The sequence below is a fragment of the Varroa destructor genome, unplaced genomic scaffold (genome assembly GCF_002443255.2).
Source record: "Varroa destructor unplaced genomic scaffold, Vdes_3.0 BEIS01000003.1, whole genome shotgun sequence".
Lineage (NCBI taxonomy): Eukaryota > Metazoa > Arthropoda > Arachnida > Mesostigmata > Varroidae > Varroa > Varroa destructor.
Window position 1 is genome coordinate 25,593,479 of NW_019211456.1, and position 22,082 is coordinate 25,615,560.

At 39.6% G+C, this 22,082-nt stretch overlaps 2 protein-coding genes across 15 annotated transcripts in view; one reads left to right on the forward strand and one right to left on the reverse strand.

Moving 5' to 3' along the window:
* Positions 1 to 22,082, forward strand: part of LOC111246790 (uncharacterized) — a 96,213-nt gene that overhangs the window by 18,322 nt on the left and 55,809 nt on the right. The gene's annotated exons all lie outside the window — the stretch shown is intronic.
* Positions 625 to 21,186, reverse strand: Gclc (glutamate--cysteine ligase). 12 transcript variants are annotated; one of them, XM_086985338.1, is made up of 11 exons: positions 20,996 to 21,186; positions 13,702 to 14,035; positions 7,081 to 7,291; positions 6,351 to 6,542; positions 6,053 to 6,182; positions 5,259 to 5,429; positions 4,995 to 5,173; positions 3,595 to 3,886; positions 3,230 to 3,353; positions 2,614 to 2,896; positions 625 to 2,468 (listed from the first exon to the last, which is right to left on the reverse strand). In XM_086985338.1, the coding sequence occupies exons 2-11, from the start codon at positions 13,896 to 13,898 to the stop codon at positions 2,322 to 2,324; spliced, it is 1,926 nt and encodes a 641-aa protein (XP_086841464.1). In that variant the 5' UTR covers positions 13,899 to 14,035; positions 20,996 to 21,186; the 3' UTR covers positions 625 to 2,321. The 12 variants fall into 12 exon arrangements, with proteins under 12 accessions (XP_086841464.1, XP_086841467.1, XP_022651677.1 ...); XM_086985341.1 differs by lacking the exon at positions 20,996 to 21,186 and adding an exon at positions 17,753 to 17,773; XM_022795942.2 differs by lacking the exon at positions 20,996 to 21,186 and adding an exon at positions 17,216 to 17,736.

The window sequence follows — 22,082 nt, forward strand, 5'->3', positions numbered from 1 at the left end:
GAGCTGTATACGTCACGGAAAGCGCTGCTGAGGACAAGCGTACCTAGATTAGCCATATTAGCGATGGGCCTCTGGCGTCGTCAGGCCGTTTGCATATACGTAGAAGACTGAGCAGACGTGGGAGTAGCAGTATGTGCTTCACTGAACCGCCACGTTGATTCATTTCCGAAGATCCCCACCAAGATGACGCGCAATAATGCAGCTACAACTGGAGCGATGCCGCTCTTTTTCTTACGATTAGCAAACTTCAGTCATCAGGTGCAGGCCAGCAGCAACACGAACGAGGCTGACGACGTCCGCAGTCGTCACAGGTCGCTTATCAGCCACTATGACAGTCGCACACGGAGGGTCTAATTTGACAGACTTGGTAACGTCTGCATGAACATTATGCCTATGCTATCATCTCACCGTGCTAGCTTTCCCCCTGTTGTGCAATATTTAATCTAGTTTGTCTATGGGAAAATCAGCTCCATGAACATTTCGGTTATGGGAAATCGCACAAGATCTTCTAGGGTCTCTACATCTGTGTAACTAGACGGAACTTTGATTGAATAGCCAATAGTTTTCAATATAGAATTGCATCCAGAAATCTGCCTCTAACTTAAGAAATAACGACAAGTAAGCTTACTGTAGCATATTTATCAACGTTTATTTGTTTTGTCACGGCCATAAATGAATATCGCTTAATTACAATTTGGTGTTTCACAATAAGCATATAGGAAAGCCTGTTGCAAACAAGCCGCCATGATTATTTGTAGCATCCGATACTCAAAAATAACGCAAGTTACTGTCGAATCCTTCTTAATAATTGAGACTGGACTGACGGCTGATTTAGCTACGTCAGAAAGCACAAAAGCTATATTAAACGGATAGGATTGATCGTCATTGGTTCAACAACAGTAGTTTTTTTCGAATACTTCCGAATCGAATTGCGTACAACAACGTAGCCTTAACAGCTAGTCTCGTCCCTTTCGATCGTCGCGGGACTATTGGTGTAGCATGTCTTACATATCTACCTGGATGTTTCTATATAGTTTATTCCAACACATTGTTTGGTGTCGTTCTATAACACAATCGTATTATAAGTATTGCCATGGCAGTACAGCAAACCCAGTTTGGGGCAAGAATAAGGGCGAATAACCAAAAAAATCAGAAGACATTTCGCACAATATAATGATTGCTATTACTGATTTTGCCATCTTCCGTCACTGCGTACACTCTAGAATTTATCCGGTGGCAAGAATCATTATACGTTGGTTGCCTCGTTAAAAGTTGGTTTTTCCGGCAGATCAATATTTACAGGTGAGCTCTATTCGTTATCAAAGGACAGGTAAACAAACAAACAAGCCGCTAAACGAGAATACAGCATACGGATATATGGCGACGCATGTATCCCTACTCTGAATATGTATTTTGGTATCTGCGATCAGGCAAACCACTGAAGGTACCTACATACAGCTGACATACATATTTATCAACAACAGTAGAAATACGCCATTTTATCTACGGGGGGTCGGTGTAGCCCCAAAAAGACCTCGTTGGCATTATTTCGACACCATTATCACTTGCCTGCATTACCTATCTCTGCTTTTACTACCCACCACTTCGTAGGCTCATAGCCAAGATGGAGTAAGTCTTCTGCTAAGCTGCTTTAATTGCTCATGATAACGCTCGCATATAGTATGTGACTCTGTGCTAAGATCTACTTAACCGGGAAAGTAAAATTTCATATACCAACAAACAACTCGCGCCAATGTATCTTGTTTCTTGGTAAACAAACACTATAGCTGCGGTCAAATAATAGATACATCGAGAGTTTCTTTGTGTCAACGTCAAAATTCATTACTTAATTTATAATTTGTCATATCCGTGTTTTGCCATAACAATGATTAGCGAAGGACCTGCTCGATCCTCGGCACAGGATGCTCCGACGGTAGCTAATCACAGCATTGCTTTCGTATATTTTCACAATCAGGCAGGACGGTGGCCAAATGCAAAAGTAAAGAATAATCTGCTTGTACAAACCTACCCAATACAATATTTTGTCTTGCCAGCCCTTCCGAGTAATATATACCCGCAGGCCTATGTCCGAAATTGCCTGTTGGCCTTTAACCAGCTGTAAGTCGGTGCGTCATCACAGGCTTCGCAGCAGCTTTGCAGTATGATGCTGATTGCCACAGTCGATTCGTTTGAGGTTGTGCTTGTGTTGTTTTGCTATGCGGGAAACCTGTCTCTTCAGCAGTGCTGATTGCCACAGTTGATTCATTTGAGGTTCCATACGGTTAGCTTGTCCTGTTTTGCTATGCGGGAAACCTGTCTCTTCAACAGCACTGGTTACGTAGAACTGCTCGAGGCACTTGCGACTTCGACCTCGAGCACCATTCGCCGAAAAGTGAAGGTTCATCGATTTTCTGTTCCTGGATCTCGACTAGACGATGCGTCAGATCGTACGTAATTAGCTCGCTCACCTGTAGGCAAATTCAAAGAACAATTACGTTACAGAATAAACAGTAGAAGACCAGAAGAAAAAATTACAGAAACGCATTACAGCATAACAAGTAATTCCCATCTAAACGTAAATTGCAAACCTACGTGGAGAACTGAGCCACAAACCTTGGAGTCTTTCTTATAGTCCGAATGGCTCAATATAAATTGCCGGATCCATGTTGCTGTGGTAAGGAATTCGCCTTTAGCCCGTTTCGAAATAAGGTTGAGATAGTGCGCAATAGTGCATTGCGTGTCAACATCGACCTCCATTGACTTGAGATACTTCTTGATCAGCGGGATCAGGCCTGGAAATGACTCGGTCCCATTCATTATCCCATCTGCGGTCATCTTCACTATACAGGGGGTTGGATGACCATTTGTTCTAGCTGTTTCTGGAGTCAAATTATCCCTGCAGATATACGCACATACAGAGCGTATGCGTTTAAAGTCTAAATATGGTGCACCCATTGCGGAGAAGCATAATGAAATTAGACTTGACGACTCGCACAGGTAGCATTAATGCTATAATTGCTTGGCCCTATGGACAATACTCAGGACATCCCAGTGCCTGCTCCGTTGAAATATAATGATGATCAGTATTAAACTATAATTATGCCTTGTTTATTTCCCCATTTCATTATTTACTTTTCGTTTATAAATTAAATACATTGTAATTTATAAGGCCTATACTATACCAATATATTTTGATTTTGTTTCAAACAAATTTTGAGTTTACACACACCTCGTCGTACCATCCTCGTGGTGCACCCCATTGAGTCCAAATCCTTCAAGGATAACGTCCTGTCGAAACCAGAATTTACTCTTTCGTGCAGCATCTTGTTTTTGGGCCTCTTCCATATTTTCATCTGCAAGAGACATGTAAAAATTCACACATGTGCTACGAACCCCCCTCCCCCCCGCGCTTTTCCCTTGTATTTTTATTAAATGTGATTGTGTTTCAATACGTTACACTGCAATACAGCTGCACTTTTCGTACATTATTAATTTCAAATAATAACACAATTTCAAGACGAACGACCGGGTCGTTCCACAATACACTTAAACGACAATCGGAATCAATCAATGATAAAATTGTTCTATACCAACCAAGTTTAGAGATGGGCACTAGAAAATCGAGTCCGTAGGATATAATAACTCTGGAGAGCAAAACAATGAACACTGTAAAGGCCGCATTTTCGAACTCGGTAGTCTGGATTTCCATCGGTCGGAACTCCACTCTCCAACCGATTGATGTCTCGGGCGGGGGTGGCTTAAATCGCATATTGTGCCAATTCGTCGACTGGAGATTCTCGAAATGATCCGTATCGCGTGCGTCATCCTGGTCGATCTTTTCCTCAAAGATGACTAGCGGATCTCGAATCATCAGGTGCGAAATGTGCTAAAAGCAAGATACACATATGGATTGTTACAGTGTTAATCGATCTAGATTTATTTCGGGCTTGGTTCCCGCAAATTAACGCGGAAAAGATAACTAATGACGTCAACAACTCGTAAATGATGCCTGATGAGTAGGTATGATCATCTTTATTTTACCGTACACAATTTTAAGGCTAATAGTATTAGCATCAAAATTTGTTCGCCACAAGATGTTCCTAAGAAAAATGCTTCGGCTCGAAGGAGGAGATTCGATTGATCCGTAGCCAGATGTAGTCACTTTATCGCCGTACATAGCGTTATGATGGAACAAAAGTACTGACTGACTTTTACGTGCTTCATTAAAACCCAGAGAGCGATAACTGGGTTAAGCATCTCACCAGCAGAAATGTCTATTTTGCAAAAACAGAGGCAAAACCAGCTCCGTTTTGCTGTATGTGCTCACTGATGCGGGATCGTGAAGATAAAGCGAAAAAAATATTGTTACAACTTTTAAACAGCTTCGGGGGAACTTCTAGAGAATTCTTCAGTAGAATGCGGTGTGTTTCAGGTTCTTCATCACGTTGACATGGAACGTTTGACTGACGGCGATCTGCGGGTGAATAGCGGAGAAACGACACGCCCCCTGACAAAACAAGAGCTGATAAGGTCGATGATTCTGACTGGTTAAAAATTGGCTATACGAACGGCATGAAGTAGAACCGATTGAGTGCTTCGGTTTTGAAACTCGTCGACCGAGAATCGGTAGCCCATTGTGTGATTCAATTAGAATGGTACTTAGCTCCGTCCGACTCTCGATTCGATTTACCTGCACGATGTTCAGAGCATCCTACTGAATACATGTGTTCACTCAGATTATCGTTCTTTAACAATGCTTCAGTAATTCCATGACAACAGCGTACCCAAAAATCCTGCAAATATTCTATTTAGGCACAATTTCATCAAATAGCAAATTTTAACTAAATCATAATGGACAATGTGAGTACTGTTGCGTACATAATGAAGGGCCTTGATGCTCACATAGAGGCAAAATTGCTTTTGGCTCGAAGCTGTTGTTGAGGTGTGGTAAATGTTTGACGTGGTTTCACATAATAAACGTAAAAGACACCAACCTGTGCTAGGAGGTGGTCTACTCCATTAGCGCGTAGCTTATCATAGTATTCTTTGTTATATACGACTTCGATGTCATTAAAGTGCTCGCCTTTATCTGAGATATAACAGTCGATAGTTCCATAGCGTGATTTTTTGATTCGCTGCTTTTCGTCGTCTCGTCGACAGTCGACCGAGTCACCTGTGAAAGTCAAAGTGTTGACCTTAAATCCTAAGGAGATTCGCGATATGTTAACTTGCTTTATTTGCCATAGCAAAATACGAACCAATAACGTTCCAACGACAGTCCCGATCTACCAGGTATCCACGGAATACAGGTGAGGCCGCGCTGAGCGCCATCACTACAGGACAGATTGGCGCCAATTGATCGTACAAGCGCCGTGCCTCCGAAATGTTACATGCCTGGAAGGTTACCTGTAGGCAGCAGTTGCCCATTCCTGCGAAGAGTACGCACATCGACGTCTAATATTAGTTCTTGATTGTATTTATCTTTATATTGATTTGCAATCAACTTCTTTAATGCACGAAACAGGCACCAAAAATCACATCGGACAGGTAATGACAACTCAAACTGAAGAACCCCTCTATAGACTCTAGCATTCATTGTCAACCCGCACATCGCAAAGATTTCCGTATAGAGGCGACACACGGAGGAATGAAGTCGTAAAACTTGTTAACCAACCAATACGCCTGCCAAAACCTCCGTGCGTCGCACCGTGAGTACCATTTAAAATACTTTACAAGTTACTGCCAGACTGGTCAGAACTGAACGCGGACATTGGGCTGATTTTAATGATTCACATGAAAACTCAAAATATTAAATAAAAAAAATAAATAAAATTTCTATTTTAAATTTTCTATTGAAACAATTGTTTTTTTTTCAAAATATATAAAATTCTAAAAAACGAACTCCGTAAACGGTGCCAACTTTGGCTCATTGCCATATCTAGACCTTTAACGCAACGTAGGTATGCTGACTGAAATCATTTTAACCAACCGCTTCCATAGCGTGAGTTCATAAATATAAACAATTCGACACGTACGTTTGTCCTAAACTTACCAAAGCCCATGGCGTCCATATAGATATGATCAGGCTTGATTGCCTGTTTCGCATCTGGGTCGCCAAAATCTTCTTCGATGAATGGACTCGGGGTCTTCTCGTCCTTGAAGATCGGCACATGGATGGCCACCTTCAATATTGAGCGAAGCACAAGTACAATTTACACTACACTTCTATCGCAGTATTTCATTTCAATAAACTGAATCAAGCCCCGCTATGGAACATACGCGCCCGCCGAACTCCACCGAACGAAGTTCACCAGCCTCATGTAAATAATGCGTATATATATATATCTGACCTTTTTGCCACGTCGTTCAAGGATGTTACGGGCGAGCGTCTTAAAGCGCGGATGTCCTTGAAAGACAACTTCATCAGGGAGCGATATTGATTGAAGGTAAGATGTTGACCAATTTGGTTTAAATGCAGGTGACGTAAAGGTTCCACGGCCCAGTCGAGGGAATGTCGTCAAACACATCAGGTGTTCATTTGCCTTAAAAGATGTTAAGCACATCGTGAATTACATCACAATATGCAGTGCACCATATATTTTTTATACATATAAGCTTATTGTCAGCAAAGCCTGGCACAATGATTCATAGGTAAAACGAATCGGTCTTTAGAATCTCTAATTGATCACGTTAACTCATCGAGCTCGCTTTTATATTACTATGCGCTTTATTATAGGTCGAAATCTACCAATATTAAAATTTGTTTTCAACTTCCACTAGTTTGAAATTCCACTCTTGAGATGAACAAGTAGCATATATTTAAACCCTTCAAATTGTTCCGAATGAGTGCAATAAATACGATCCATATAATAGAATACCTCTAGCCGACACATATATATATGTACATGTATAAATTGATTTATGACTATTTGTATATACACACAGCATGAAACATCTCTCGGTAACCTGGTTGTTCCTTCTATAGCTGTACAACGAATATATATATATATATATATATATATATATATATAAAATATATATATATATATATATATATCAGGTGAACTTTTGTTGACAAACCTGAAGGAGCCTTTGAACATATTTTCTTCGGTCTCGCATATTTGACTCGACAACGTTAAGGTGCGATAACAGACTCCCGTACGGCTGGCCAGGAGTGCCTTCTATCATATATGAAGCGAATTCCGGTCGCCAAAGACTTTTGCATTTTGTCGGATTTGTCTTCTCTTCTTGTTGTAGTACTGGAAGCAGTTCGTTCGCACGAAGACTCAACCTGTAGCAGGGTTACAATTGTGTACGTCATGTCAGATACTAAAATCGAAAAGCGACCCTTACATGCAAAGGGCACTGTACGACGAATATCTGACACGTATGTCTACATTACATACTTAAAAAATAATAAGCGAAAAATGCTATATACTTGTTAATGACATCTATTCTTGTGGTTGTGTTAATTGGAAATATTGTGAATTTCGTTCAGGAAAGCATAGAAGGCTAAAATCAGCTTCAACTTGATATTTCGATAAGCAAAAAGTAAATCCCACTTCAAATATCTAACTAACTCGTAATGAACTTAGTTAGGTTGCCTTCTTTGTGTATGCTGTCACCACAAGATACCGTTAAGAACTTCACCTCCCCTCAGAACTTCACTCCTGTAATTCATAGCCACGTAAATCAAATAATCTGTTAATTAAAATATATGTATGTGCATAACTTGCTCAACCCATAATACGAAGATCTCCCATACATCGACTCGCCTGACAAGTTATTTATCGAGATCTATGAATCAATCCTTAAAGAAAATCGGCTTAAACTACTTCAGGTTGCACACTACACTTCATAAGCAACCCGTGAGTTGAACAAACAACGATCTGGTACAGAGTTTGTAAGGCAATTGATAATTTTCTGCCCCATCTCCGTCTATCCATTGCTTCTGATCCGTTGCAACACCTACGAGGTGTTTTTAATTCTGCGTCCTGGATTTAAACCGTTAGTTTCACCGTTATTTCAAACGGCTAGTTTCTTTTAGCACATAAACGAAACTGACTACACTCGGATTCGAACCTGGACCACATCACGCGCCTTTTAGTTACAACTGCACTATTATGGTAACTCGGTGCGAGACTTAGCCAGTAAAACCTTGTCGTTTTTTTACACGTTCTTAAGCGAAAAAGCATAAAATGGGCTAGAAAGAAAAGAATGGAACCAAGCTCAGTCAGCTCACAATTGAATCTTCTGTTACATGTTTTTTCTCTACGTCCCTTAAAAACTTTATCTTTTCAATTGCAACAAATTTACCTGGGTTTGCTTTTTTTTTTTGAAAAAGTTGAAAAGTGCTCATACGTTCATAAAATAACTCATGAAAAATATATTCTTTTATTTTATTTTTATATTTATATATATTTATAAGCTTTATTTTTGCCATATTGAAAAAATAGCAGTATTTACATTATATTATCACTGCATGTGCTGATCTTTCTTCAAATTAATATCGTTTATGAATGTCTGTTGAGTTTATAGATACGATCGAGGAGCTATTAACCCTTTTTGAAACGCAGTTCTCTTAACGGCACTTAACACGTAATAACTTACATGGCCGCTAAGTGCTATTGGAATCTAGTAATAAATTAATATTTTGAATTCGGACTGTCCATTGCACATATATATGCATAGTAATAAATCCAATTACTAGATCCCAATACGTTTCTTACTATTTTGAAGTTCGATGCACGAGAAACAAACATTGTTAAAAAATTTTTCGCTCTATTTCAGCCAACGATATGTGCCACGACCTTATTGGGTTTCTAGCGTAACAAACCGGTCGCTTGCAACCGGGGACCTAACCACCCCAATAAACCGAAGAATAGACAGATTCTACGTCAAACTGAAGATTTTTTTCGTACATAGATAGAAACTTTCCAGTTTAAAACAATCATCACCCTGTCGGGCCCTATTAACAAGTCTAAATGATATAGAACCGGGCGTCAATGCAAAGCAGACTTGCACATAATACTACAACATGCATCTCACGTCAGAGCTATGATAGTTTGATTTCGGAATAATTGCTGTAATTTAATATAATTAAAACATTTAAAAATTAAAAACAAATATGATCATATACTATAATTTATAGTTATCAAGTATTCGATTTATTATGTATTAAATTACTACAGTGTTAACATATCTAATTTTCTTATCTTTTTGGGTCGTAACAAAGCCACAATAAACGATGCTAAAAAAATTTAGATGTGAAAATACCCTATAAAAACTTGACAATGAAAAAGTACTTAATTTTAATTTTATTTATTAAGTTGATTTAATTTTGTTGCTCGTCGAACCCAACCACCGGAGAACGATAAGTTATCTGGAAACTTATAAGACTAAACTTGAATATCAACAGACGTTACCAGGCAGGTCGAAATGAACTACAAATATCTCAAACACGTCATTCCCCGTTTAAAGCTTTACCTGCTAGGCCGATGTTCATTAGTCTATATTAGCAAATAATGATATACTGCACGTTTCGCTGACGTAAAATGAGAATAAAGACAAAAACAACAAATAAAGATACAATTTCCGATCTGGAATTAAAAAAAAGCTTAAATAACTTAAAGCTTTAAGTCAGAGACTCGGAAGCCTACTCCGTAAATACGGCTTCTATTCTTGTATATATCTATAATGTATTCTACATGAAACATAACGAGCTCTTTTTATTCAATCTGTAGAGAGAATAAGACAGAACGATACGACCTCAGAGAATGGGCAATTGTGAAGGTGTGCATCTGCAACTGATCGAACTCAGATTCGTGTATACTCTGACATGCCTGACATAAGATTCAATTCGTTAAGTTACTGACTACTACTAAGTACGTTAGGTTAAATACATTGTTTCTCTATCAGAGCAAGCAAATATTTCATCTACACCATATGTTATGTATCAAAGCATAGCACACAAAAACTATTTTGGTTACCAAAACGTGCTATTTTCAGGTTTCACCGATCATAATCTACCGAATTGAGCTTCTGCAATATATAAACAGCTTAAAAAGATGTTGCTAGAAGTAGGTTCCAGGGTTCGTCGCAGATATGATCTTTTCGCAATATATAATTCGAGTCATAGGACCTCGTCGCTTAACGTTACGGAGGAACACGAAGTCGACCAAAAACCAAAGATAGATTCGAGGTTTGTTTCACGTTATTACGTATTTGGTTATTAATCGTTATCTAGCTGGTGTTAATCGCTGCATCATCAAGAAAACGCTTATGCCTTCTGCAGCCCAAAGGTCTCTGCGGCTTCAAAATGTGCTTACCCGTGGCTCTTAGTGCCGTTCCAAGGGGTTTTATTTTACTGTTTTACTGAAATTTGTTTTGCTTTAATGGATCCACTGCTAAGCATCTCTCACATTAGAATTTAAAAATCTTAACTTCTCCAATAGCAAACTGAGTACGGCGTCAGATTCAGAACCATGATACTTTGTTTGTAATTTATCAGTTCTAAGTAGTTTGACCGCGACACTTCTTGCTTATAGTACATTCGAAATTCGTTCCCGCCGCGGTGGAGGCACTGTTCCCTAAAAAGCTTACTAGTACTTCTGATGCAAGCTTTATTTGACCGATCCATCAAACCACCATTTTAGTGGCCACTGTTAACACACACACACACACACACCCACACACACTCACACACACACCCACACACACTCACACACACAGACACACACATAGGAAGTTAACTTCCTCTTCCGATGTAATGCGTTTTTGTGACCTATGTAATAGGATAAATTGGTTCTTTTCAGGGACACGAAGATTGTCCGTATGCGCGGTGAATGGATAACAGCAAAAAAAACAATCACTCCACGATTCTTCAAGGTCGTGCTATTACGAGATCTGTTTACGTCGATCCTACTGACTGTAGTAAATCGATTACTCATGTTTTCTGTTTGGAGTATTCTTAGAGAGTAGAGTCCTTTATGCCCTTTACACTGTCCACACCACCACGGATCTGCTTTACCGAAACAGACTATTTCCCTTCGCAATGATCACATTCATCAATTAATCTATTGATTATGCAGGTTACACTTAACTTTTGCGAAGTGCTTCCTTTTCTTACGTTTGAAATCCTATAGAAGTGACGCGAATAAACCGTTCGGGAATTCTAGTTAGCTCCAATATACTAGTAACCAATGTAGATAAAAATAGATCCTTCAGGATTTAAGCAAAACTACCGATTTCTCCTTGCAACCCGTCCTCCTATCCATTTATGGTGAACAAAAAACATCCAGAGCAATAATTTCGAATGTGTTAACCTCAATGTAATTGTTTTCGCCAGTCGTTTCCCTATGACAGCACCTCTGCCGTTAACTCCTCTAACAGTTAGTCGTTTGTCTCCCAAAAAAGGCCTTTGCAAGAAGTTATCAGTATAGGTCTTATGCGTAGATGCATGTGTCACATAGTTTCATTTACAACCCCGGTATTTGTTTTAGCTGAATAATTAAGAGTTTTCCAACGACCCTTATCAGAGAAACATGACCTTTGATCGACTATGTTACTAGAAATGAACTAGCAAACGCCTCTGACTTATAATCATCGAAAAGACATTAATGGCAGGCCTCAAACCGCGAAGTTCCTATTTGACAGCGTACAAGCTTGTGAGACAGTCACGCTCGCATTTGCTGGAACGCTATAAACAAAAATTGATATGGATGCCTTTCTTGCATCCTAGATTATTCTTGAAGCAGCTTTGGAAGGTCGCAGATACTTTTATAACGGACCTTCAATCGAGGTCCAGAGAAGACCACATAGAAAAAGACACATTCATTTCGAATGGGTAAATACACGGCTTTATGAACACAGATCATTTTATGAACTCTACTTAATAATGCAGAAACATGATGTTCAGTAAGTTTCGCGTCTGCCTTTATTGGATACTTCGGGGACGCTCGCATGGCTCATTTGTAATTGGCTTCATCTATTTGGTGATCATAAACAACACTTCATGAATATTTTTACAGTTTTCTATTTGTTTCAATAGTGTTTTCCATGATTGTTTACTAAAATAGTTTGACAGGTAAGGCAACAAAAAAAATACAAAGCAAACGGCATCTATAGTCGTTGCTAAGGGCTTCAATCCAAATACGAAATAAAAATATGAGCAGTAACAAACTTGTAGCAACAGAATATGTGTCTATAAAACTTCGTAACGCAACGGTGGCATCGTTTTAAAGATGTTATTCCGACATGTATAGTCAAGTTCCAGCAAAGCGTCAACAACAGGCATTTTTCAGCTATCGCCGCAACAGCAGAAGTGTCATCATCCCAATAGTTTCCTCCTGTTCAATTTTTCTATTCGTTTGCGGAAGTCGCAAACGATCTGAGAAGTTGATAAACGCGACCTATCGCCATACACCTGCTAGCGGGTGATAACTTATTGTTAGGTTTGCACTGTGGAACAAATGCTCTGCTGCTTCACTCATGTTTCTCAAGGTAAACAATTCGGGAAGGTACGGCAACTTCTAGAAGTTACAATAAAAACGACTGAAACAAATCAAAGCAGAGTGAAGAATTACTCAGGAAGTCTCAAATTCTCTATACCAATACGGCACCGTCCTATGAATAGCAGCAAGTAAATCTATAGAAAAAGAATCCGAACGCCAGACTTAATTGAGATTGGCAGTTGAGACCATGATGTATGGGCAAACGGCCCTTGACACCATTATAATACAACCAAATTAAAACTTATAAACAGCTTGGGTTTTCTGATAATGGGAAAAGCGCTTTATTGCAAAGCCGACAGATTTTATTCAAAGCGATTGTCTACAGCCGCTTGATTGATATGGTTTGTCCAAGTGTTTTTTGATGAGAGCAAAGTTACTCAGCTGATTGTCTTTTATACGCCTCATGAACATCTGTTCATAATTACACGCACCGTAAGAACACCCACTTTTTTGATAGCTACCATTTTCTCACTCGCTAATCATTGTGATTAAATCGAAGTCAGGACTCATATCCACTGCCCATTAGCGGAGTTGCTTTAGCTGAAATCAGGTCAAACAAGGTCAATGTAATGGAAAAGCTGACTGACCAAAACCTGTTATTTCTGCAAATAGCTGATTCACCGGAAATCACACTCAGCAAAACCTACAGTATTGCTAATTATGGCAATGTCTGGCAACATGACCTGTGGGTTCGCACTTGGTAACAACTAGAACCCAGCTTAGCATCGCTCTTGTAACAGCAGAACAGGTCCTGATATTGTTTTATTCGTATCAGGTTTCTTGTTTATATCGAGCGGTATGTGGTAAAAGCAAGGATCAATACGTGCCGTCCAAGATGGACACTTTGTCATGCAAGGGATCACACGTAAGGCCCGGGCAATCCTCACAAATAACAACCCAAGTTCATCTATTTTTTATTACTATATCATACACCGGGATTGGCCAGTAAGGGGTTACCGAGAAATGAACATTTCTCTGGAGCAGACTTTATACTAATCATTTTATATCCCAAAGGTGTTTACCAGTCACATTAAGCACGTATGCCATCTTCAAGGTTTAGAACTGATGTGGTCATTCGAGTCTTATGATTTCACCGTACACTCCGCATTAAGACAGGACGACATTACTTGGTACCGCATAATGACCACTTTTATTCTATCAGCACAAACTAACATACATGGGCACTTACTTTGCAGTTTTGTTTTCATCGTCGAATTTGATAAGGATATACTCGATTTCATCGCCGAACTTGAGACAATCGTTTTGTCGATCCTTGAGCCTATTGTATTGATTGATGAACTGTATGATCGCGTGTTGTCTCACATGCTCACAATACTTCTGTACCTCCTTCCAGGTTAGGGGGGTTCCCTCCGATAGCAAACCCATTTTCACTGTGTATCAAGTCCGCTTTAGTAAATCAATCGTACGACAAATCAGGAACTGCAAGACAAATCGCACACGGTCGTGATCCGTTGAAACCAAACGGCGGTAGCCACTTTCTAAAGGTCCCTTGACACCACCACCTAAGGAGATAATCATACGGCGCAATATAGGGCACAGAAATTAGCAAGAATCACTAGCAAGTGAAAACTTTGTTTTGAAACCACTAATTGGACCCTCACTTTTCACCTATGTATCGATTTACGCTTTGGTTATATTTTTTAACTTCAAGGGAGAGACGGTTGAGCGAGAGGAATTCAGCGATGTAGTCAAAACTAACTGCTAGCCTATAGAATTGCTAACAATCATGTAAGAAACTAGACCGAAAATGTACATTTCGCACAAATCCGCACAATACTTATAAGCAATCGAAATGGATGACAGACCAAATTCGCATTGACTTGGAGTAATAGAGGTAAAGTATCCAATGGGCGCCTCAAAGGCAAACAGATACGGCAATATCACTCGAGCTTACTAGCTCAATCTGCTTACACACTTACATGTTGAGTACACATCGTTATCTTTCGGCCTTGGATCGATAAATCGGTTGCAAAACACAAAGAATATTTAGAAGCTGACAAAGTACACATTTTAAATGTTCTCACGAGTTATATGGTACGTTCGTATTAAACCATATAACCCCGATTTGGTCTAGCAGACCGAGCACAAATGAGATCTGGGCTCGAACTATATAGCAGCCTATGCGCATTCATAAGCAAAACTCAAATCTGTTCGTATAAGGGTAGGTACGATATGAAATTAAGGCTTGACATCTAAAAACAAGTCCATCACATCAACAGGCCATGAGCGAGCCAGCTTTCATGAATCCGTCGTTCGTGTCCAGCGTAATTAACAAGATGGTGTCAAAGCCCAATCTGATACCTGGTGCTGGTTGACGTGAATACCGGCTACCCAGTAACTATTTTCGACTAGCTTCAATCACACGGTGCCACATGCACTCATTTAATTCTTGCGTAGCTAACAGCTGTACAGAAAATTAAAGCTCCAATAATTTTTGTATCCAGTAGGTAGAAGCAGTTATGTTTACCAGTCTGAATGACAAAATTTTCTCACTACCGCTCGACATTAGGAATATTCGATCGCTGTCACCTGCTGCGGCCCGTGTTGCAGCCCACTCAGCCGGAATTGCAATACCGCAGCTCATGTAACGCTGCACGGAGCTGACTATTAACCAGGAAATGTCCGATAATTACTATATATATGTACATGATGCGAACGTATTTTATAAAAAAAAAAGGCTGATGAAAGGATAACAGCCAGTGATGATACGATACGTCCATGCACTGTGTAGACAATGTAATACACTGAGTAGTGATGTTATCCATTGACAACGATTTCAAGGGAGAAACATCCCACTCTAGTAAAACGTTGCCCTTACAATTTTTCGTCGGCACAAGCACGCTTTTGATGACCGTACGCAGCAACAGCTAACTGTAAGAACACCAGTAGCAATATATATTAAGCTCACTTTGCAAGCCGTATCGTCTCTATCTAAGAAGCAACTGTAATGGCAATCATATAATCAAGTTATAATAATATATATATATATATATAATGACAATAGCACTAGCAGAAGCTTCGGTCGAAATTAGCCGACAGCAAACACATCGACGGTTAGACGTTCTCCACAAACAACAGTTACGATACGGACGCCCCCTACGGCACGTACATCTAACAGGGCTGACCGCTGCGAACGAGTGTGCGACGCACTCTGAACATCGCACGGCACAGACCACAACAACAATATCGAACAACAGCAACAGTTGCATAAAAAATTTTCCACAGCGGCTTATGTCCTACTTGGCTTTAGCAGCCTCCGCGAAATTGAGTCGAGTGGTGTAGCCATCCCCGGCAGGAGAAGGCACCACATGCACAATAACCATTCAGCTCAGCAGCATCGTCAACTGACCACGCTTGCCTTAACACGCGTGTGCCTTAAGTGTGTATATACATTTATACATTATACATGTGTGCATATATGTAATACATAGCTGATCGTAATAGAAAATTCGCCTGTCTACAACTGCTGTCGCCTGTAGCACTGCGCGAGACCATTACCATGAATCATCTATGCCACTGTCGATTGTCGTAACGTCGCTGCCTTACGCGCAGGAACTGTAATGATTGCCACTCGTGTTTCTGATAATTTCGTGGTTACTATCACAGCCACTGGTAATCGGCATCAATGCAATACGGGTACTTCTTGCCATTGCGGCAGTTCTCGACTGCCTCTGCTGCTTTGAACAGTGTTAATAAGGAGGCAGGGTTCTGTGCTGGTTCAAAATCGTCTGGTCTGGTCTAGTTTGATCTGGTCGCTGGTCACGTATATATACTGTGTGTACGAGAAATTATTGCGCGGAAGGGTGTAGTTCGGCTGTCGTTATACCGGCTACACCGGTCTAGGTTACCCGACACGATGACCGTTACAACAGACGGGCGCCAGCCACAACAGCGCGAAGGCGTCGCCTAAACTTAGTCCCTACAGTAGTCCTATGCCTTGTGTGCGCCACAAAAGGAAAGTGGCAATAGATGCCATAGAGGGCGCTGACGGTTTCGATTCCAAAAGGGTGAACCGCGCGAAGATCTAAGTTATTACAGGATAAAGCCCACAAAACAGAAACGCAGGAAAAATAAAAATCAATTAAGGAAATGGATGCGTTGCTTTTTAGCATTGTTAAGATGAAGAAAACTGTTGTCTGCAAAGGGCGAAGTTAGGCTCTTTTATTCATCAAAGTTCCCGCAGACACCATACGTGTTTCCCTCCTAAATTCAGAAACACGTGGTGGTAAGTTCTACTCCGGGCGTAGACATTCTGCGTTTCATACTACTGGAAGGAGCCAACTATTGTGGAGCATACATGAACTGACCTTGTAAATTAAAGTCCGGCGTCAGTCTGCTGAAGTGCATGCAAAGTAGATCTGGGCTACCGAACGTTCGAGATTCTATGTCAAATATCACTTGAGCAGTTGGAGTTTGAAGATTAGAATAATAACAAAGCGAGACTAAGTTAAATGGAGGCTTTGAGATGAGCATATGAAAGGCGGCTTATAGGTATTTCTTATAGAAATCTCTTATAGATATGAAATGTTTCGAAGGGTAACGATTTTCGCCGAAAACCAGTTTGAAATCAGGTTAGAAAACCTAGCTGGGAGTATCTGGAAATCTAGTACCTGTAACAACACAAAACGTTGGTTCTTTCTTCCAATGCTAATAATCGGAGATGATCCAAAATTCTTATTTACCGTCCGTAAGAGTCATACAAGTTGTTTACAGAACGATGCTACAATCACCAGAAACAAAGACCACCAGGTATCCGTATGAAGGTTACGTTAATGGTCTGAAGTCCTCAATCGCCGTTAAAACCGCGAGCCAAATTCAATGTCACAGTGTAACGCACGTTCGTTTCTTGTACAAACAATAACCTTTGTTCCATGGAGCTCTCCACTCCATGGACACGATGGCTAGACACACCACTGTAACTAAAGGTGACGTATTGAACCAAATAGGTAGATACGGTAGCACATCGTCACCTTATCATTGGCATGACTAATCCGTGTTGGGCACACGACACACAAAGTTCCTATAAGAGACAAGCGCGTAGTTTGTATGCCGTTCTCACGTCGAGCAACGGGGCCGCTATGGATAGGTTGCCGCTGGTTGTCGATGTCTTCGCGCAACGCCGGCGTTTCCTTGTTCTCCCTGCACTTGAAACTGCTTACTGGACAAAAAGCTGCACACACATATCAGACAACACAGTTATAGAATAGAAACAAAATCACCATTAGACGTGATATTGAATACCCTGCTTCCCTAACGTAAACTCCGCGACGACAGGCGCTCGCCACAAGCGGTTGTATCTCAGGCGCTGCTTCGCGACTGACGCTGTTCGCTTACATCTACACTGCCGTCTACTGCTTGGTGCATCGCTTATTTCTGCCGCCAACTCCGCGATGCCCCTTCCATCCAACCTTAAGATTAGATAAAGTATTTCGAGCAATACGCTGGACGTCTCGGGAGGGCGACGGAGAAACAACGAAGCAAAGGGCAGAAAGGACCAGAAATAGTGTCCTAATAGAACTGCAATCTAACTTTACCACCTCGTATTTGCTGCGGGGTTATATTGGAAAAGTGTACGAGATTTGCAAATATAGATGAGATTAGATGAGCTGCCGCTGCAATTTGGACTTCACACGTAGTATCTCAGCTATTACTAATATTAGCAATCTTAAACGGATTTTTGGGTGGATAAAATACGGGCAGGTAATAAGTGATAAGCACAACAACGCTGAAAATAAATGGAGGACAGTGAAAGAGGGCCAATAAATCGCAACTATAGGTGAGCAGATGGAACAACTATAATAATAAGATTAAAAAAATAAGCCCACAGCTAAAAAAAAAAATATAAAGAAATCGATAACAGGAGAGATTCATTTACAAATTTATCTAACGCAACTGATGCCATGCACAGTTGAAGAGGTTTAATGATGCTGTTCTTCCGAATATTATGTACGAATTCTGTTTAACCGACTCCTCGTTTTCCTGCTGTAACTATTAAAGGGTCTCTTAAATAGCTAGCCTCGTGATCCGAAAATTCGACCCATGAATAACGGCAAATGCGTACGTAAATTGTGTGAATAGAAAATCTATCTAACAAGTTAAATTATCCATTGGCACGACGCGTTATTATCGCTCATCGGCATCGTAACGACTTCTAACGTAAGAAAAGCTTTGTTGAAAAAACGAAATATTTTGATTTGTTCTTATGATGCCCTGATAGCACAGATGTGCACACTATACGTTTCACAGCCGCATCGAAGCTCTACCTTGATACTAAAAAATGGGCTTGAATAAGGGCCTGGTCTTAATGCGAACGTTGCCTAGGGTGTTACAGGGCCACGTATGATAGCAGTTACCATTGCGGAAGTCAACAAAGGACTTTACCAACGAGGAGGACTATGCAAATATAGTAAACTGTCCCGCCAATTTCAAGCTGATTTGATCAAAATTTTGTATTGCAATGACTATTTTATAGAAGAAATCAACAACGCTTTTCAGATTTAAAATTCCTAAAAGAAATGAAAATGAAAAATATGAGGGGCCTAAGGAAGGCAACTTAGCTGCCGAGTAACCTAACTACAATTTTTTATTTTTCGGGTCTTCGGTAAGTGATTTTTTCGATATAAAGGGAATTGACGGAGATTGTGAAGCTAAATAGATACTACGTTACGTAGAGCTCTTACAGATCTTAGGGGAAGAAACAGTTCGCAAACAGATTTTACGAGTGTCCGGAGGAAAACCTCGAGCGACATCTCACCAACAATAGGTTACCTCCTCGCTTATTCATCGAATTCACTGTGTCATCCAATATACCAAACGTCTTCTATAGAAAAATATAAGCATCTCGTGATTAAGCAAGTTGGGATTTAAGGATCACTTCGTCAGGTCACCGGTCATCACTGGAGCTCAGTTTGGCAAAAAATCGGGTCAGACGCTAGCTTTGAATATTCGGGTGAGCTTAGATATTAAGTCCTTAGTAGGTATTGAGGCCTTACTCTCAGCCTGAAGCACATGACAGCCTCTGTCTCTGTCCTGTCTGTACATGTCTCTTTGGATTACTACAGAAACTGTGAGAAACATGCGCCCGATCTCAAAGCTAGGTAACCTTCGGGTTGCACATGTGTTATCACATTAGCTCGTATCAGCTAGCAGATGTAGTTGATAATGAAATTTTACATCAATTTCTATTTATATCAGACTTCGTCGAAACGTATACAGACTAAACTCAAAGTTATATTGAGGTACAAGAAAAATGAATATAAAAGTAATCATATAAATTTAATAATAATAAAAATATATTTTAATAAAACTTGAAAAAGATTGCTGTCACCCAACGGTATATCTTTCTTCGTTCACAATATTCATTGGGAATTTCATCAATCACCGGCTACGTGAACGCAGCATACCAAATGATCTTTCTAATTTGGACCAATCATTTTTTCACCAACAAAGTAAACAACACTGATGATGATGATGATTATGATGACAAACGATGATTTCATTACTGGCTGCAGTCTGTATAAGCCTAAATCATAGAAGAGACACACTTTAAATGACTTGATAAACCCTAAATTGCCATCATGCACGCTGTTTGTTATGCATATTACCTTTTTATATGTATGTTTATCAAGCAAAACAAAGTTAGTATTACAAAAATTTGTGAGCGCTCTTGTTGATCGCAAAGGATCATAGTTTAAGAGGTGCTCGGCACTGAGTAACTAACGACAGTATTACCATCAAAGATTGTTCAAAATGTGGCCTAATAATAACGGTGCAAGCGACTACTATTGATGCATAATAAAAACCACCTGTAACGTTGAATTACATCTATAAACAATGTTCCAATAAAGAAAACTAGAAACTTAATTAGATTTTAGGTTCTAAATAGGCTTATAAGCTTCCAAATCTAGAAAGTTTTGCCCAATTTAACGCTGGAAGTGCTGTTATCCTAATTAACAAACCAGTAATCGCTAGCAATTTGATAACGGAAATATCACAATAGTAGTCAAGCTGAGCTGAGCAAAATAAACACATGTCAATAATTATTTTAAATAATAGAAATGTTTTTTTTTTCCAGCTACAGTAAACTGCGATGTGATCTTTGTAATGGTCTGTCTTTGATTTTGAGCGATATTTTCATTCCAATTTTACCTAGAGGCATGTACATTATTTCCTACGAAATACTTAATAAAACGTTACTACTTCTACTTTATGCATGTTTTTTTTCCTTATAATCATTTGAATCTAAACAGTAACACGTTTCGAATAGTGCAGTCAACACAATAAATAAAAGTTGATTTAAGTAAAGAAATGCACCTCTTCAAACCTTCCGTATCGAATGTTATTGTGATTGTATTTAGAGTAAGTTTTTCAATTTTATCGACCTAATAAAGTTGAAAAAGCTTTCTTATAAAAGTGTATTTGAACAATAATAATGTTACGATTATTTGCTTTACAAAACTTACAAACGTCCTAAGCACGTCCTAGGCACGTGTCCACCGATTGCATGGATCCTATAAATCCTTTGTCAACATCAATCACATCTTCGATGCGGATATTACAAAAAAGCAGCAGCTAAATACAAACTCGCTTCGAAATAATGACGAAAACACAACCAGCCTCCGAGAAGTAGTGCCGGCGTTTGACGATACTGTGGTTGTAATCAAAACACAAGATTGTGTTAATTGACACAAAATTGTGTCACTTGAATCAGCTGCGATTCGAAAAAAATCGCTTAAACATGACGTCCGCCAACAGCACATCAAGGTATTAACTCGATCTTCCGTACGTCACAAATACATAAAAGTCATTTGCACACAACGGCAAATACGCCTGCGACGGTGCCAACATCAGGGAACATAACATGCATGCGGAAGCGAAACAAGTAAGTTCTTGACTAGACCGACCTTAATTATTATTATACAATAGAAAATCATTATGCGGGTCTGCAAAGAGCAGTGAAGGTCTAACCTTTGCCTCACTTGAGACGGATCTGAAACTTTCATAATCAACTGCATGGGATCAGAAGTACAAGGTCGAAAGCCTTTTAGGGATGCAAATCTGTTAAATAATCTATGAATTGAAAAAAACTTGCAGAACAAGTATACTCAGTACTTCGCATTTTTATTGATGTAAGATTTGACCAAAAATACCTTCCTAATTGTCCTAATTGAAAATCAGCCCTAAGTGCTATTAACTTTCTGCTGCTATTGTTATATATTATGCTGGTATTATAATAATGGGACAGGGAAAAAGATGAAATCTGCCTCATAAAAAAGTAAATTAAACAAAAATGTACTCACTATAGACGAACAACGCCAGTCATTACTAGAGTAATATATTCATACGATAATCATAGTGACTTCAACGTATTACGTTCTATAAGACATTTTAAATTGTTGCATAAATGTTTATATTTATTTTACTGGAAAATATTATTAATTGGATTCGCATTTATTGGCCTAAATATGTTTAGAAATTTGTTAATGAAAATTGGCGCCTTGAAATTGATGTCGGGGAAGACAAAAAAACTCGCGAAAAAGTCATTCACGA